Raw genomic sequence first — 15,893 nt, forward strand, 5'->3', positions numbered from 1 at the left:
TCTATAGGCAAAGGAAAGCTGCTTTCCTCACCTGCATAATACCCTATCTGGTCTATAGCCAAAGGAAAGACGCCTTACTCGCCTGTTTAATGGCCTATATGGTATATAGCCAAAGGAAAGACGCCTTACTCACCTGTATAATACACTATCAGGTCTATAGGCAAAGGAAACACACCTTACTTACCTGTGCGGTGTCTTACCTGGTCTGCTATAAAAGGAAACACACCTTACTTACCTGTACGGTGTCTTACCTGGTCTGTAGTCAAGGAAACACACCTTACTCACCTGTACGGTGTCTTATCTGGTCTGCTATAAGAGGAAACACACCTTACTTACCTGTACGGTGTCTTACCTGGTCTGCTATAAAAGGAAACACACCTTACTTACCTGTACGGTGTCTTACCTGGTCTGCTATAAAAGGAAACACACCTAACTTACCTGTACGGTGTCTTACCTGGTCTGTAGTCAAGGAAACACACCTTACTCACCTGTACGGTGTCTTACCTGGTCTGCTATAAAAGGAAACACACCTTACTTACCTGTACGGTGTCTTACCTGGTCTGCTATAAAAGGAAACACACCTAACTTACCTGTACGGTGTCTTACCTGGTCTGTAGTCAAGGAAACACACCTTACTCACCTGTACGGTGTCTTACCTGGTCTGCTATAAAAGGAAACACACCTTACTTACCTTTACGGTGTCTTACCTGGTCTGTAGTCAAGGAAACACACCTTACTCACCTGTACGGTGTCTTACCTGGTCTGCTATAAAAGGAAACACACCTTACTTACCTGTACGGTGTCTTACCTGGTCTGCTATAAAAGGAAACACACCTAACTTACCTGTACGGTGTCTTACCTGGTCTGCTATAAAAGGAAACACACCTTACTTACCTGTACGGTGTCTTACGTGGCCTGTTATAAAAGGAAACACACCTTACTTACCTGTATTGTTGTCATTTATTAAGAAGAGAAAAACAATTTGTTTGTCAATGTTAATAAAGGTACATTTTACAATTGAAATGTTCTACGTCATAACTAAATGTTATAAAACATTTCCTTTCTGTTCTCAGAAGAGGAGCCCGCTCATGCTATGTTCCAACATTTTATTAAACTATTAATAGCATGTGATTACATTTTTCTGCACACAAATAATGCAATTAATATTGTTTATGTGTCAATCCCTTCCAATACTTTAACAAATATTTAGGAAGTGAAATGAAAACATTTTTGTATTTGAAATAAGTTTGTACACACTGTAACAGATACTCATCTAATCAAATCCTCATTGTAGCAATGTTTCTGTGATAAATAAAGATAAGAAAAGTCCAGTTTGGTGAAGAGTTATTATTATAATGTAAATAGTATTGTTAATAATGAATAGCTATGTTTTTCTAGTATTGGTTACCTGCCCCTAGTCAGGTTTATAACATTAATGTGTCTGAGCCTTTTGTACATTAATTGGGCACTGAGGAGAATCAATATCCATATTTGCACTAAGTTCCTCAAACCTGGGTAATTATAGCACAGAAAAAAGGACCACAATGTAAATATCAGTCAGATGATAGCACTATGAATTGAGAAAATCTTGTTCAGAATTCACTCTAAAATGGTTGTATGATAGGCTATGCTACAACAGCCCCTCCCGCGATACTTATAGAACAGTCCCGCAAGGAGGTCACATGACTAGTGCCCGCCATTTTGAATTGCCATTGTTAAAGTATGGCAGTATCGGCGCTGTACATTTTGACGAAAAACAGGGACTTAAAATGCTTGTAAAGCACGGAAACTCCGTACACATCAATGGGACACCATCTTGAACATGTTTGTGGCGGTAGGTTTAGATGTCGTTGCGCGACGGCCGATATTTTTGTGGATATAGTGGGCATTCGCTAAAAAGACATTTTGCTGGGCGTTCGCTAAAAAGACCATCGAGAATCGAAAACTTTGATGTATGTCACTTCGGGTCGATGGATTGACTTGAAACTCAGGATTAATACATGGGAGCACAACGTGGACATATTCCGAGCAAAAAAAATGAGATTCGTGCAGCGCGGACTTCTCTAGAGTGGGCGTTTGTGGGCATTCGCTAAAAAGACCCTCCCCACATTTGGGGGTTTGCTGATCCCATGAAATGATAAGTGAAGTAGAGTAGAATTTGTAGTAATTTTTACCAAATTTCGATAGTCTCAAGACAAACACTTTCAGTCCACTCGTGATCATGATGTCATCAGTAACTTTTCAGTTTACAGTTATGCAAGAAAACTGGGGTGATAAAAGTTTGATCTACACTGGTTATGTACAAAAAGTTAAAGACGTCAAAATTGACAACTGCAAGAGATGCTTTAAGAATATTAGATCCATATTAAATTGACAACAACTAAGAAAAAAACATTTTTTTTCTTTTGATACAGATGTAGAGGAAGGTGATTGGGGTCATGATGTTGTGATAACAAAATACTGTCCATGATGTGGGAAAATTGTGTTGGTTTTTACAGAGTCTCAACAGCCAGGACTCCAACCTCAGTAATGTCAGCAATGGCAGTGAAGGGCAGAGTTCTATCAGTGACAAGGAGGCAGAGGTATGTTTTTCCTCCCTCTTGTCTTACATTTTTCCTGCTATTACCAGTAACATATTTTCCTTCAGAGGTAAACAATTTCATCCTGTAAGACTTACACAAGAAGTTATTGTGTAGTTTGAAAAAGTATAAGGTATTACAGTGCTCGATTATGTACCGTTGACAATGCAGCCAAAGTGTTAGAAATACTCGGCAAATTTGGGAGCTGAAGTGTATGGGAGAACTACTTGATGAGTCATTGAGTCGTGTATGTTGTTGTTCTTGTGGTCTGTAAGTATGTACCCTTTTCCTCCCCTCAGACACCTGAAAAAAGAACACCCACAGACAGAAAAAGAAAGCGGAAACATGAGGAACAAGGTGAGCAGAAAATGTCACTTTTCCCACATAATTTATCATGTATATGATAACAGGGAAGTCTTTATTTGTAACTAAATCTGAGCCCGATAACTTTGTTGCTGTATTGTGGTATCTTTATTGCCTTATTTTTATTACCTAAAGCACTCAATTAAACCACTATAACGAGTTTAGTCCAATGAGGTGACAAGACATTTCAGTATGTACAATAACAGTTTCTCTTACAATAACAGTTTCTCTTGTTCACCTGTAGGGAAAGCAAAAGGACTTCCTACCAAGAAGATTAGTGAATATTTTGAGGTAAATATTTCCACTGGACTTCCAGTCAAATTCCTAGTATACTTGATATTCATTTGTAGCTAAGACTTAAAGTTTGTCTTGATAGATTCTGTTTGAAAAAAAAAAAGTTTGTGTTCTTGAAGATATATACTGCCATATAATCTTGACAAAATAACAAGCATCACAAATAATTAGTAGAATGAAGTCTTTGTTGTTGTCTTTCTGTACTGCATTGTCTTATTGATGTGTATATATTACATTGTTGTACTTATTGTTATGTATTTGTTTTGTGTAGTCCCATTCCCCCCACGGGTCTGGTGCAGGTGTTAGTCCCAACAGAACAGGGAACTCCATGATGGCAGGCATGGGTCTGGCCAGATCACCCCCTCCTTCTGCATCCTTCCAACCAGTAAGTCTCTTCTAACTAGCCATCCTTCATACAGGCCTTTTACTTATCATTTCTAACTTCCTTTCAAGATATACAACTTTCTCACACAGTGGCCATGATAGATCAAAAATGAGGTCAATGAGGCAAACAGACTTATTTATAAAATAAGCTCCCATTTAGTTTTCCCAAAAACCACACAAATTTTCACAACAGAAGATCAAATAAGGAATATTATTAATTTATAACTAGTGTTATGTACTGAAAGATGTAGCAATTTAGAGTAGCGTAGACCGATCCCAGAATCTCTTAAAAGATATAAAATAACAATAATGCAAGTATGTGATGGACATGGAGCCGTTCTCTTATTGGTTGATTTCCTAATTGCCATGCTATCATTGGTTGGACTGCTAATTATGATGGACAGTCTTTTGTTTGCCACATTGGCCTTGGTTTCGATCTATAATGTCTGCTGCGTGAACAAGATGTATTGCAGTCCCACAAAAGCTTAAGAAAGCCTGATAACGTATAGTTATAACATACGTATATATAATATTATAGTCAAAGTTGTATTTTAAATGCTAACTGTACATACTGTTGAAACATTGATGTAATAGGCACATGTAGTATTACTGACAACATCCCTGTATGTGCTTTATTTCAGGTGTCCCCTTCCAGTTCCAACTCTAATTCCAACTTCAATAGTAGGATGGCTTATGCAAGGGTAAATTGATTTATCAATTGATAACATTGTTAGAGACACAAAAGGTTTCTAAATGTTCGTCTACTTGTCTGTTTATAATCCTGTCTTTTTGTACTGATCCAGCTTAAATCTTTCAATTTGTCATCCTTACTACAGTTTTAACACTAGAGTTTGATAACTACTGTAGTATGTTTACCTTTGGGATGAAACAGCAAAATGAGATCAAAACATATGTTTGTATTCTCCTTATGTTGTGTGAAATCCATATATTCTTAGTACGCATAATTTGAACATTATAATGTTTTAAAAAATTGTGATAAATAATGATCATCTTTGAAGTGTCATGTGCCATAGAATTTCTAGAATTACAATTTTTAAGAAGATGACTTGCAGCTTTGGCATTACATGTCAACGCCAGTTGTCTCAGTATCCATAGCCTGGGTACCAGACCCCAGCCCAATCTCAAAAATGTCTATCATGCGATCATCTATCATGCGATAGATATTTTTGAGATCAGGCTGTGGCGTGGTATCCAGGCTACAGTATCCATTGTGTGGTTCCTCAGCAGACTAACTAATAATAACATTTCCAACTGTTGTGTCCAGTTTCAGAGTTCTCCTGCCTCAGGCAACAGTATAGATTACACAGGCTTGGTACCCTTCCATCCTAAACCTGTCACTTCAACAACAGCACAGGTAACAAACACTACATGTTTTACATGGAGAACATCTTAACACGCAATATCAGGTCCACAGCACAGTCATTGCTATTAAAGAAGTACAGTCAGTACAGAAGTTGTTGACATGGTCCTAGCATATCTTGCCTGGGTACCATCCAGGTAGTAGTTTGCTCCTATGTTCGCTTTAGCTATCCATCTAGGGAACTGTATATTCAGATCATTTCGTGGTTGGCGTCAGTTAATGGGAGAATTAAGGAATTGGTTCTAGAGCACTCGTTCATTGACAACAGGCCCTTCCAAAAGCGGACAGGGCGTTTCGGGTGTTGAAAACTTGGACAATTCCAGACGTTAGAGATATCAAGTTTCCCAGGAATAGCAGAGAAGCAACTGTATATAGTGTATTTTAAAAGTCAGAGCAAGAAGCGACTAATATAGTGTTTGACAAACTACTATCCAGATTGTACCTAGGCTAAGCATTTTGAGACTAAATAGCAAACTGCATGTCCCTGTGCCATCCTTAATTTTTCATAAAACATGCTCTTGTGCCCAGATATGCTTCTTATGTTGAAAGATGTACACTTCATAAGCAGTCTGATTTTTCCCCAGACTGAGATGACGCTGGCCAGAATAGCAGAACTGGAGCAGCGAGTTACCAAGGAACAGCAAAAGGAAAATACTATTGACGATTTACAAAGGGTAGGATTATTTTACAAGAGATGACAAACACTTGTAAACACTGTATGTTACAATTTGTCTGTTCCGCAAAGTATTTAAAAGAGCTTCAACTGCAGATGGGTACTATACGTGCAGCTACTCTTGTACTGGTAATTGTAGTGGTATTGTCTTGCATTTGGAGATAAAGTTTTCACACTGCTGTTAAATTCATAGTTAAAATAATTCAGTAGTACAGTAGATTCCACATTACCAAGAGGGTCTTTCTTGCCTTTTGTTCCAACATTTTGAAAATCTTAATAACATTCTAAATGTGATAAGTAACTGTTTAGAACTATTTATAACATCTGTGTGATGTTCTAAATATTTTCTATAGTGTTCATACATGTTAGAAACATTTCTAACATCAAATCCATTATTTCTGTTAGTTTCTAAACTGTTCCAACATAGATTCATCATTTGTGATCACGTGATCATATGTTTGAACAGTGAAACAAAATGATGAAACTGGGTCAGTGGGCTGGGAAGAGGGAAATTCACACATCCCTGCCAAGTACAGGAAATTGTGTCTGTCTGACAGCTTTTCACAAAAGAGCCACTAGTGTCTACTAAAGAAAATCTAAAAATACAAGACCCAAACAAAAGGCCCATCTTAGCAGCTTTGTTTATTGGGGTAATAAAAGTTTTTATGGAGGAAAAAAATGGCGCAAATTGTTGGAACATGTTCCAACAATAACAAAAACACAAAGATGTTTCTAACTTGTTCTAAATAAAGAGATATTTGTACCATTAATTTCCCAATGTTTCCAACATATATAGATAGGTTCAAACATGTTCAAACTTTCATTTTCAATTGTTTGAACAATTTAGAACTTCAGTGACTGAAATATTCTTTTGCTTAGAATAGTTCAAACTTATCACAAAGATTATTTCAAAACCCTCTCGGTGACTCGGAATCTAGTGATAAAAACACATTAATATTGTCGTAGTTTTGTGTGGTATGGGATCACCACAAAAACCACTGCGAATGTTTCACAGTTTTGCAGTTTCAAAATATGTGAACTGGTTTCAGATATGTAGACAATAAAGGTTGAATCAAGATCTTTTGCAAGCCTTAAACACCTTTTAAGTAATTTTAGCATATCAGTCTGACAAAAGAAGCATGGTTAGTTGTATTTGTACACATAGAAAACAACTTTGCAGCAATGGTAAACAAACTACAGTACATTTGAACTCAAGCTTGTTTAATTTTCCAGATGAATGGTGAACTGCGTGACCAGCTAATAGCCACACAAAGATTACTAGACAGACACAAGGACAACCTGTCCAAGTGTCTGGCCTTCAATAGGAAACTTCTAATAGATCAGGTGAGTCAAATTTCTTTTTTTAGATAAGTGTAGTGTAGTGTAGTGTAGTGTAGTGGTTATGTTTGTTTGTTTGTTTATTGTTTGTGTCAATCTAAAGGAAACTTAAAGTAGTGCCACAAAAAATTAGTCATTATAGCAAACTTTTGAAATCACTTTTGAACAACAGTCTCTATTTTTGTATAACTAGCTTAGTTACATTATCTTCATATATGCAGCATAAAGCTAGGACCAAATAGTTAATTGAAGTCATGATAATTGTGCACATTTTAGAGACTTAATTCTACTGTACTTAATGTATCACAGCATTCATGGAAAAAAAGTTGTCAAACATTCTGAAAATGATTCTGTGTGCGCCCCAAACAATCCCTGTTAGTAAACCCCTGAGTGTTGTGTGTTCCCCTGTAGTCTGTTGCTGACCGGAAGGAAGTGCGGAGACGGAGTATGGAGAACAGACTACGCATCGGTCAGCACACTGTGGTCAGGAAGGGCGCGTCCTTCGAGGAGGAATGGGTGGACGGATGGGCTTATATCGAACTAAAGAAGTAAGAAAACAGGATAAAAGTTTATCATAATAAAACATATTAGCAATTGTGTTACTGATAGTATTGCCTGTAGGCCTATTGACATGCAAAACAAGTTGAAAGCTAATAGCATCTCACAGCTGTGAAAGTTACTGTCAAGTATTTCAGTGACTTACAAGCTTTTCTTAAAAGCTTGACAAAAAACAGGCAAGTATAGGTGGAAATGTGAATAATGAATATATTAGTACATTACTTGTAGACCTCATTGTACAATATGTCTTATTTCTATGTTCTGTCATTCTAGGAAGCAGAGAAAAATAGAAGAACAAAAAGGAGAGATAGAGAGATTGAAGAAGACCCTCCAGAAGAGAAAACCCCCGAAGCCTGGTAACGGTCAGGGCGGGCGGTCGGGCAGCCTGAGTGACGGAGACGGGGTGTTTGCCAAGCCCCAGGTCCCATCACGGTTTGGTGGACTTCCAAGGTGAGGCTCACGTGGACAGCCTTCTGTATTTGACTATCCTTATGTATATGTACTTAGCTCCAAGAGGTACACCAAAAATCTATTATCAAGTTAAAGTTTTTGTAAGTTGTTTTTGTAAGTATATTTTAGGCAAAAGAAAAAAGTTGATATAAGAAATGCCTTCAACAAGGTTCCCTACTTGAAGATGCCAAAACATTGACAGCAAAACAATAGCTTTGAAAAAATAGGTTCTCAAATCTCCATTAAAGTATATCTGTTTCAACTTCAAGCTCTTGTATTGTACTACATTGTGCTGTACATACACGATGTTCATTCTTCCTTTGTATTACAAAACATGGCAAGTTAGATTGACTTTCTTGTTCTTTTTCTCCTCAGCCAAACCAGTGATGAGTACAAGTATTACGAGCAGGAAGAAATTCTCAAGATAAAAAGTGCTCAGCTTAAGAAGGTACAGTGTCCCACTAAACTTTCTAATGTGATTGTTTGGATACTTTCTTAGCCAAGCTTTTCTTTTGTAATTGAAAGCTTCTGATATCAGTTAGTATTAGTGAAACATGCTACTGTAAATTCCATTTTTTTTTCATATTTGTGCTGGAGAGGTTACTGTGAAACTTGAAACTTAAAACTTTGATGAACATATTAAGATTTGCAGTACGTATTTCTGCATGGTTGGACAAATCCATTATCCCGATCGTCCAGGGCAAGTGAAAGTGCCGATCGAGCAAGTGCATGTCCTACCTCACTTGTCCGATCGGGCAAGTAAGACTTTTTCATGGGGGAGATTTTGGTATACTTGTTACCTTTCACAGTTATGGAATCAAGCATTGGTCACACAAAAAAATAGAGGCAATAATAAAGGAATTCCATTGCTGGAAGTGAAAATCCGTGGGAAAATGTCCTTTAAATTTCGGGGAAGTGGAAAAAATGGTTTGGGCAACTAGATTTTTTATTTACTTGCCCAATAGGACAAGTGAATTTCAGAAAACTTGTCCAACCCAGTTTCTGACCTGTGTGTTTGTTTCCTAGGAGGAAGCTGAGGTAACAACAGAGCTGGAGAAGCTGGAGAGAGAGAAGAACCTGCACATCAGGGAGATGAAGAGGATCATGAACGAGGACAACTCACGGTCAGACAACTCAGAACCCTCATTCAAGTGTTATAGATGACTGAAATGGTTTAAGGGAATCCTTGAGAGAAAGTATAATTGTATAATTCTTAGACCTTCAGTATAACATGTTCTATATTTGGAAAGTCTGACTATTTGTATTATATTTAATTTAATTTGTTGGTTCTCAGATTTCTCTACCCATTTTTTTTCCGATTTGGGAAAAAAAATTAGTCCCAAGAAAAATGATATAGGTTTTGCTATTGCAGACCTTTGAAAAAACCCATTCCAGGGGCACATACTGCTGATAAACCAATCAGAGCGCTTATTTGCAGTCACATGATCAGAACAGTGGTATAAAATCAAAGGAAGAGATTCATTGGATAAATCATGCCATGAAAAGCTGAAAACTTGACTTCTTACCTTGTTTTTTTGTTATATTAAGTTCACCACAGACTTTTTTTGACAGACTGCCCCAATATTTTTCTGAAAAAAATCTGAGAAACAAAAAATTCAATTTGTGTGGCCTAATCTTCAATGACTTCATATTGCTAGCTCTTTGCATGCTTACTGCACTCTACATACTGAATTGGCAGAACATCCTCTTCTAGAAGTGTGTGTGGACTGCATACTGAAGATTTTGTCTTTATGTTATCCCCAGGTTCCGAGACAACGAGACCCTGAACGACAGATATCTGCTGCTGTGTTTACTAGGGAAGGGTGGCTTTAGTGAGGTTCACAAGGTACTGTGGCTTTTACTTCTTATAAGGAAAACTTATATCTAGCTACTTCCTATTGATGTTTCTTGTCAAAATGCAAAGAGGGATGTGAAGATAGTACTCCATGGAAGTCGAACTTTTAAGAGTTCTATAAAGAAGCAAAACAAACGAAGAGGATAAAATGGAATTTTACTTAATCATAATGAAAATTATAACTTAAGTTCTGTGCAGAAGATAGAAAGCTTGGACATGCTGACGTTACCAAATAAAAAAGTACAGTAACATTGACATCCTCTTTCTATTAAATGATCTTAAATTCCAGTAAATAAGTTAAAACAGGAGAGGTGCCATGTAACTTTGACTACTTTAGACCTTAAGTAATGACCCCTGTTTGTGTTCTTGTCCAGGCCTTTGATCTAAAGGAGCAGCGATACGTCGCCTGTAAGATTCACCAACTCAACAAGGACTGGAAGGAGGATAAAAAGGCCAACTATATCAAGTACGTTCTGCACAGTGTGGCTTTTTCCTTAGTGATACTGATTCAAAACTGTATTACAATCTGATTTCTCAACTAGATTTAGTCAGAACAGACATGTACATTTGTGAAAAAGAAAGCAAATATGAACGGTTATCTTTTATATTACCACTTTCTGATTGTTCTGTTATAAAGATATTGATATGTTTTGTTTCCATCTCCAGACACGCCATGAGAGAATATGAAATCCACAAGAAGCTGGATCATCCCCGGATCGTCAAGCTGTATGACGTGTTTGAGATAGACAACAATTCGTAAGTCAAGCCTCCTTGATACAGGAAAGATAAAAGTACACTAACAGAAACTAGTAGAGAATGACATGTTATTTAAGTATTTCAGGTGTAAATATTATTTTTTTAACAGTCTTTCTCTGTGTTCCAAATACAGTCACAGAGAAAAGCAGAACTGAAAAGATTGTTGGAAACTTAGCTTGGTCTTATTGACAAAGGATGAAACGTCTGACTGTTAACAAAATCATATCCAGTTGCCTGAGTAGTTGCTATTTGGTGTTCCTGTCTCCTATTTCCTTATCGAAAACACAGCTTTGACAAAGTGGTTCATGTGTTTTTTCTCCCCCCAGATTCTGTACAGTCCTAGAATACTGTGATGGGAATGACATGGACTAATACTACTGTTGTTCATGTGTTTTCTGTACCCCCAGATTCTGTACAGTCCTAGAATACTGTGATGGGAATGACCTGGACTATAATACTGTTGTTCATGTGTTTTCTGTACCCCCAGATTCTGTACAGTCCTAGAATACTGTGATGGGACTGACCTGGACTATAATACTGTTGTTCGTGTGTTCTCTATACCCCCCAGATTCTGTACAGTCCTAGAATACTGTGATGGGAATGACCTGGACTACTACCTGAAGCAGCACAAGTGTATGGGTGAGAAGGAGGCACGCTCCCTCATCATGCAGGCCGTCAGTGCCTTGAAGTACCTAAACGAGATCACACCACCCGTCATACACTACGATCTCAAGCCAGGTCAGTCACTGTTCAGTGTTGCTGTTAGGGGCTGGTCAGTGGTCATTCAGAAGTTACAGTTATCACACCACCCGTCATACACTACGATCTCAAGCCAGGTCAGTCACTGTTCAGTGTTACTGTAGGGGCTGGTCATTCAGAAGTTACAGTTATCACACCACCCGTCATACACTACGATCTCAAGCCAGGTCAGTTAGTCCACATGATCTGTTCAGTGTTACTGTTGGGCTGGTCATTCAGAAGTTACAGTTATCACACCACCCATCATACACTACCATCTCAAGCCAGGTCAGTTATTCCACATGTCCTGTTCAGTGTTACAGTAGGGGCTGGTCATTCAGAAGTTACAATTATCACACCACCCATCATACACTACCATCTCAAGCCAGGTCAGTCACACCACATGTCCTGTTCAGTGTTACAGTAGGGGCTGGTCATTCAGAAGTTAGTGCCAGTTTGAAACACAGTTATCACACCACCCGTCATACACTACGATCTCAAGCCAGGTCAGTCACACCACATGTCCTGTTCAGTGTTAGTTCAGTCTTACTGTTAGTGACTGGTCATTCAGAAGTTAGTAACAGGTTGAAACGCAGTATAATAGACTTGAGATAAGTTATCAGTTGCATTACTGATCTAGCTATTGATATATATTTTCACTCCACCATACCGTACCCATTGTCACATGAGATGATTTTTTTTTAAAATTCAATTTTGGAACAGTTCAATTTTGCATAAAGAGGACTATGGAGGGAAATTTACTGAGTTTGCTCATAAGCAAATACTGGCCTTTCTAGTTGTTTCAGTATCCCTCTTTTTATCTATCTGTCCTGTTATCCTTCCAGCCAACTATTTGTCTATCTATTGCATCAGTCCATCCATCCATCCATAATATGTATGTTATGATGAAATAAAGCAGATACATCTCCCATTACAAACAGATTTCATACTTTTAAAAGTTGATACTAATGTTCTTTTTTGTCTCCATTTTGTCCTACAGGCAATATCCTACTAGGTAGCGGCTCCTTTAGTGGTGAGATCAAGATCACAGACTTTGGTCTGTCCAAGGTTTGGGACATGAATGCAGACTCTCAGGAGGGCATGGAGCTCACATCACAGGGAGCGGGGACATACTGGTTAGGACACACTCATTGGTTGCTTTATTAAAGGCACACTGTGTTATTAATATCATAAGAGAAGGGCTGCCTCCAGGACCCTTCCTTCCATCCCGGGACGGAAATTTCCTTCCGTCCCAAAAATGACATGAAAGTTGAAAATGCACTATCATAAACTTAAAATGATGTATTTAACCATAAAAATCAACAGCAATGAGTGGGACTGAAGATATTTTCAAGCTGGAGACAGCCCTGCATCAGATGTTTATATTTAGTAGTTGTCACGTGACTACATGTATGAAACATTATAAAAGTATATGTCATGTAATATATAGTTGATTAATGTTAGACATCCAGGTAATAAGGTGAACAGAAACAGACAAATCTTGCTCAGTCATAGCCTGAGTATAGCAGCCCGCCATACATCCGCCGGTCGGAGGGGCCAGTTAAGGCCACGGACAGCGGAGTTTGTGTTACACAGACTAGCTCAGTCACTCATGAAAGATATTGGATGGTACCGTTTCCAGTATCTATTCATTTGTTTGAGTAACTATTGTCTTGTGCACTGTAGTCTAACAGTATGATTAAGTCAGCTCAGAATATTATTTATTTTGAAAGGGTATGATACTTTTGAGCCTAATGGAATGCCTTTTCCTTTTTATGACCTCACAGAACATCTTTATTGATATTGTAATGTTGTACCTCTCCAGGTATCTGCCCCCGGAATGTTTTGTGGTTGGGAAGAGCCCTCCCAAGATCTCCTCCAAGGTGGATGTATGGTCCATAGGAGTCATCTTCTACCAGTGTCTGTATGGGAGGAAGGTGAGCATCTCCTCTCTTTACCGGAAGACTTTCCTGGGAGATACATAATAAGGCAATTACACAACAAGCTTACAATCTGCCACAGTATTGAAGCAATGGTAATACAGTATACAAACAATATACAACATATTAAAACCTCATTGTTTTTAATGTTTTTCTCCCTTAATATATCAGCCATTTGGCCACAACCAGTCCCAGGCCACCATACTGGAGAACCGGACTATCCTGAATGCCAAGGCGGTGGAGTTTCCTTCCAAACCAGCCATCAGCCAGGAGGCCAAGGTAGGCTGGGAGAACAACTCTTACTCACATGCTCATTTCTTCATTTGTATATGATTGACTGTTGATAGATGAATGGCTAAAGGAATATGATGTTGTATATTAGAAAGGAAAGACAATTCTGGGGTCTGAAGCAAGTTTTTTTAATTTTTTTTTGGTCTGCATAATGATAATGATTTGATTTTGTTCACAACATAACCTTTAAGGATGGTAGATGATATTAGATGACCATTTGGAAAGTTTTACAAGTACGCTCTGTTGTTGTTGCTGCAGAATTTTGTGCGGCGTTGCCTGACCTACAGGAAGGAGGAGAGACCAGACGTGCACCTGTTAGCCCGGGACCCGTACCTGCACCCCAGCTTCAAGAAGTACGGCTCCAGCGGCAGTCTGGGCAGCCCATCGGCACTCCTAGGAACAACCTTCGCTGCTGCTACAACCGGCATGGGCAGTTTAGGGTCAGGGTCCGGGTCTGGTTCCAACTAAAACTGGTCAGACTAGTTCTGGATGTGACTCTTACCATGGAGACACCGGAGTGCTAGCTTCAGCCGGTCCCCTTTGGACTAACGTTGGAATGTAAGAACGCCATTCCATGGACTTCTGAGACTATGCCAAACAGACTGAACTCATTGGACTGGAGACATTCAGCGTTACCAGAGAGAAAAAACTTCTGGACTGCTGAGATGGAAATGTCATCACATGTAAAAGAGACCTGTCACCAATGTAGCAGGCACATGTGCTGTAGTCAACTACATAGCTCCATCTTCTTTTAATTTTATTTATGTTCACTCTGTATAAATCTTGTTTGTTGTAGGATATGACTTAGTAGTTCCACTCTCAGGCTGTGAAATGGATAGAGAATGCATTGCTATCCAAATGATGTAAATACAATTTCCTCAATTAGTGTAAAGAGATGTAAAGCCTTCAGTAGACTCAGATGAAACCATTGTGCTGTGTATATAACTTGGACCCCACTCAGATGACGGTCTGGTTCTAGCTGAAGCTGAAGTTCCTACTGTTGCCGAGGCTTCCCCTCAGTCCCTACTGGCTAATTCTACATGGTGCATGCCAAGGAAAGTGAATTCACATGAATGCAACCAAAGGGAGCATCTGTCAAAGCAGGAACTCCAGCTCCTAGATCCAGGACTGTGCTTCTTGAATGAAATGCTGCAAAAAAAGTACACAGCCGCTAGGAAACTATAGTAACTAACTTCATCCTGGTGCTTCTTCCCTTGTGGAAATGAACTGATATATGAGACCAGGTCAGAGGTCAAACATAGCTTCACCTTCAACCTTCTGAAATACCAGTGAATCAGTCTCTGTAGAATCTAATGGTTAAACTAAACTATGCTTCTACCTAAGATAAGCAGGCTTCAATGTAGCAATTGTAAAGAAGGCCACATCTTGTCAATGCCTCCATCCAGACTTATGCATGTTGGAATGAGAAAAAATTGTTGCAGAGAAATTTGAAATGCTCACTGTTGGCACAGAACTTACAGGGGATGGGGGACTTATAGAAAAATACCCTCCCTCAAAAAGTTCTGTACGGACTCGTCATATGAAGGTGTAAGAAGTTGGTGTTAATCCATCTATAGCTCTGAGCCCTGTCAGCGGTATTTCCTTTTTTATTGGTCTCTGCTCAGTTATGTTATGCCTAGTGTACAAGTTAGTATGTTCAGACCCAGTAGAGCCTCTAATGTTGCTTGCAGACGAGTAAGGTTCAGTCCAAGGGAAGACAACTACATGGTAAATCTTTCCTCCCGATTTGGAGACTAACCTTATGTGTATTTTGCATATACACACGTGTAGAAGAAATTCATTTCAAGAACGTTGTACAAACTGGTCTGACTTACCAACTGTAAAGAATGTTACGTTGTGAGACTCTGATCTTTTGACAACAGCTGTATGAGACATCAACTTTGTAGGAACTGTGATGTGAGACCAACTTGTCTCTCACCACTTGCTGATGTTACGGGAAGAACACAAACAATGGATGAATGTAGAGGTAGCAGCTTTTCATTTGTCATTGACAGCACACAATAACAGATGCAATTCAAACCAACTTGTCTTCTTGTTTTTTATTCCTCCAGTGATTTTGATAAAGAACAAAATTGAGCTCAAAGAGTGCATAAGATTATGTTACATTGTTTAACCCTGCAGTGGGCTCATCTACTCACCAATCCTTTCGTTATTATGACAAAGGTCAACAAGAGGAAGGTTTGGGTTTAAGAAAGAGAGACAATAGTTGTGAATTGAATGTTTCCTGCATGTTCAGAGATATTTGCTGGCCAAGAAGAACTGAAAGGTATTG

At 38.7% G+C, this 15,893-nt stretch overlaps 1 protein-coding gene across 2 annotated transcripts in view; it reads left to right on the forward strand.

Moving 5' to 3' along the window:
* The window catches only part of LOC118424023 (serine/threonine-protein kinase tousled-like 2), a 26,229-nt gene extending 10,585 nt beyond the window's left edge, over window positions 1–15,644 (forward strand). For both annotated transcript variants that reach the window (XM_035832443.1, XM_035832442.1), the window contains exons 3-22: window positions 2,499–2,582; window positions 2,879–2,936; window positions 3,187–3,233; window positions 3,508–3,621; window positions 4,262–4,321; window positions 4,906–4,995; window positions 5,586–5,675; window positions 6,908–7,018; window positions 7,424–7,560; window positions 7,844–8,020; window positions 8,396–8,468; window positions 9,047–9,144; window positions 9,785–9,866; window positions 10,250–10,341; window positions 10,542–10,631; window positions 11,200–11,369; window positions 12,370–12,505; window positions 13,195–13,306; window positions 13,481–13,588; window positions 13,859–15,644. In XM_035832443.1, coding sequence (XP_035688336.1) covers window positions 2,499–2,582; window positions 2,879–2,936; window positions 3,187–3,233; window positions 3,508–3,621; window positions 4,262–4,321; window positions 4,906–4,995; window positions 5,586–5,675; window positions 6,908–7,018; window positions 7,424–7,560; window positions 7,844–8,020; window positions 8,396–8,468; window positions 9,047–9,144; window positions 9,785–9,866; window positions 10,250–10,341; window positions 10,542–10,631; window positions 11,200–11,369; window positions 12,370–12,505; window positions 13,195–13,306; window positions 13,481–13,588; window positions 13,859–14,068 — 2,139 coding nt within the window. In that variant the 3' untranslated portion in view covers window positions 14,069–15,644. The remainder of the gene's footprint in view (window positions 1–2,498; window positions 2,583–2,878; window positions 2,937–3,186; window positions 3,234–3,507; window positions 3,622–4,261; window positions 4,322–4,905; window positions 4,996–5,585; window positions 5,676–6,907; window positions 7,019–7,423; window positions 7,561–7,843; window positions 8,021–8,395; window positions 8,469–9,046; window positions 9,145–9,784; window positions 9,867–10,249; window positions 10,342–10,541; window positions 10,632–11,199; window positions 11,370–12,369; window positions 12,506–13,194; window positions 13,307–13,480; window positions 13,589–13,858) is intronic.
* The last annotated feature ends 249 nt before the right edge of the window (window positions 15,645–15,893 follow it).

This window comes from Branchiostoma floridae, chromosome 10, assembly GCF_000003815.2.
Source record: "Branchiostoma floridae strain S238N-H82 chromosome 10, Bfl_VNyyK, whole genome shotgun sequence".
Lineage (NCBI taxonomy): Eukaryota > Metazoa > Chordata > Leptocardii > Amphioxiformes > Branchiostomatidae > Branchiostoma > Branchiostoma floridae.